Consider the following 2,021-nt stretch of genomic DNA (forward strand, 5'->3'; position numbering starts at 1 on the left):
CATGATATTGCAATACATTTATTATACTGATAAAATTCTTATACCAAAAGTTTCCCAAAGTGGAGGCACTAGTGAGCCTTGCATGAGAGGGTGCATGTAGTTTTAATTTTCCTTTATTTCTGAAATTGTCTTCATCTACTTTCAGTGTTGGGATTGAATTAAGGACCACATACTTTAGGTGAATATTCCTATCTTGTACTAACAAATACCTGAATTCCAGAGTCTCTCCTCTGACACAAGGAAAAAGTCAAAGAAAATCTAGAGGCTGAAAATAAACTCAAATACAGATTAGAAGCACAGCTTTATTTTCTTCAGCAACAAACATTTAAGCACCAGACTAAACAAGTGGCCGCTAAGTACCTGAAGACCAAGTCAGGCAAAAAATATTAGGCCTCACATTTAAGTAGCAGCTACTGTTTTTGGAATCTCTTGCTTGTACTGCTTAGGAGGGACCAGACATAAGGTCAAACCTGAGCGCCTTCTCCTAGCCAGGCTTAACGAGAAACTGGGGGCCCAAAGCGCTGTATGGTGTTCACCACTAGGGAAAGCTGGTCAAGAAAGTTCATGATGGAAATTCGGAGGAGGCGAGAGTCTTCCGAGATCCAGTGTCTAAGAGGAAAAATAATATTGTTATTAAGTTCAAAATCATAATTCCTATCTTTCCTTTTTTTTTTGGAAAGAGAGAATCTCACAATGTAGCTCTGACTGGTGTGGAATTCATAGAAATCTGCCTCTGCTTCCTTCCCTTTCTTGATCTCCCCTCATATCTTGCAGATAAAGACTGGTCCAGTGCACCAATCCTCTCCTTAGAAATCACCCTAGTGTGCCATCTCTAAAGAAGTGCAGTCTTGGGTGAAGAACAGCCCAGTCACCTACCCAGAGTGCCAGACTATTTCAGCACTTACACTTCCAGCACGCAGCCGCTCACTTTAAGCTCCTTCCCCAACAGTCCTTGGTGCGGTTCGGCATCAGGAGCTAGGGACCCACAGGCGATTTCTGCCTCCAAAGAGGTCGGGAAAGGCACTGTAAGAGCACTGATGGAGAGTCAGGAAAGGCACAATCTTGAATCAATTTTGCCTCCTTGCACCTCTAAAAACATCTCATCCGGTTTAAGCTCCCCAGACTACATCTTTCACATTACTTGAGCAATTCCTGCTCATTTCCCTCCACCCTTTGTTCTCTTCTCATGCCCAGACCGCCCATGGTTAACATACCTCAATCACACCCCCGCCCCGACTACCCCTTTCCCAGCCTCAAGCATCCAGAAGGTGGCCCAGTTGTCTCTGTCGGTAGGATACAATCTGTGATGTCGGATCCCCGGCCTTTGGGTTAAAGGCATGGTGCTTTTGCTCGAACCGGAGACTTCCGGTGCTCGTGCAACAGGGTGAGCTCCACTGGGAATAACTGCCACTGTGCCTGCATCGCCAGGACAGCAGCAGCTAGTCAGTGAATCCGCGCCATGTGCAGTGTGGCCTAACCCTCTTTGTGCTCCCTGCATGTCTACGGCTGCTCCACTTTCCAACCCATCCTGCGCCACCGCTGCAACCCAGAGCCCGCCTTATCCTCCGGAAGCTCCGCCCTCGTTCAGGCCGCCAATCCCCACTTGCACCTGCGCGAATGGCCGGGCGATAAAGTTGCTGAATTGGGTCAGTCCCACCTGGAGACTTCTGCCCGGATCTCTAGGATGTTGATCTGGTCTGCGTCTGCCTCCAAAGTGCCCTACCACGCCTAGCTTTCCTTTCAGTTTCTTTTTTTTTTAATTTATTTATTTATTAAAGATTTCTGTCTCTTCCCCGCCACCGCCTCCCATTTCCCTCCCCCTCCCCCCAATTAAGTCCCCCCCCCAGCCCGAAAAGCAATCAGGGTTCCCTGTCCTGTGGGAAGTCCAAGGAACCCCCACCTCCATCCAGGTCTAGTAAGTTGAGCATCCAAACTGCCTAGGCTCCCACAAAGCCAGTGCGTGCAGTAGGATCCTTTCAGTTTCTTAAAAGCGATCTAAGGAGTTGCACAGTGGTAGCACA

The 2,021-nt window shown here is 48.0% G+C and overlaps 1 protein-coding gene across 1 annotated transcript; it reads right to left on the reverse strand.

Moving 5' to 3' along the window:
- Positions 1-461: 461 nt before the first annotated feature.
- On the reverse strand, positions 462-1,498 carry LOC121437239 (EKC/KEOPS complex subunit Lage3-like). Its single transcript, XM_041637108.1, has 3 exons — positions 1,299-1,498; positions 906-1,034; positions 462-609 (listed from the first exon to the last, which is right to left on the reverse strand). The coding sequence occupies exons 1-3, from the start codon at positions 1,496-1,498 to the stop codon at positions 495-497; spliced, it is 444 nt and encodes a 147-aa protein (XP_041493042.1). The 3' UTR covers positions 462-494.
- Positions 1,499-2,021: the final 523 nt, after the last annotated feature.

This window comes from Microtus oregoni, unplaced genomic scaffold (assembly GCF_018167655.1).
Source record: "Microtus oregoni isolate MIOR12 unplaced genomic scaffold, Mior012 000050F_ref0000143, whole genome shotgun sequence".
NCBI classification, from domain to species: domain Eukaryota; kingdom Metazoa; phylum Chordata; class Mammalia; order Rodentia; family Cricetidae; genus Microtus; species Microtus oregoni.

Coding starts and splice junctions, on each gene's coding strand:
- LOC121437239 (XM_041637108.1), bottom strand. CDS start 1,498: ATGCAGGGAGCACAAAGAGGGTTAGGCCACACTGCACATGGCGCGGAT. Junction 1,035..1,298: donor GGGATCCGACATCACAGATT/GTATCCTACCGA, acceptor ACTCTCCATCAG/TGCTCTTACAGTGCCTTTCC. Junction 610..905: donor AGCGGCTGCGTGCTGGAAGT/GTAAGTGCTGAA, acceptor TTTTCCTCTTAG/ACACTGGATCTCGGAAGACT.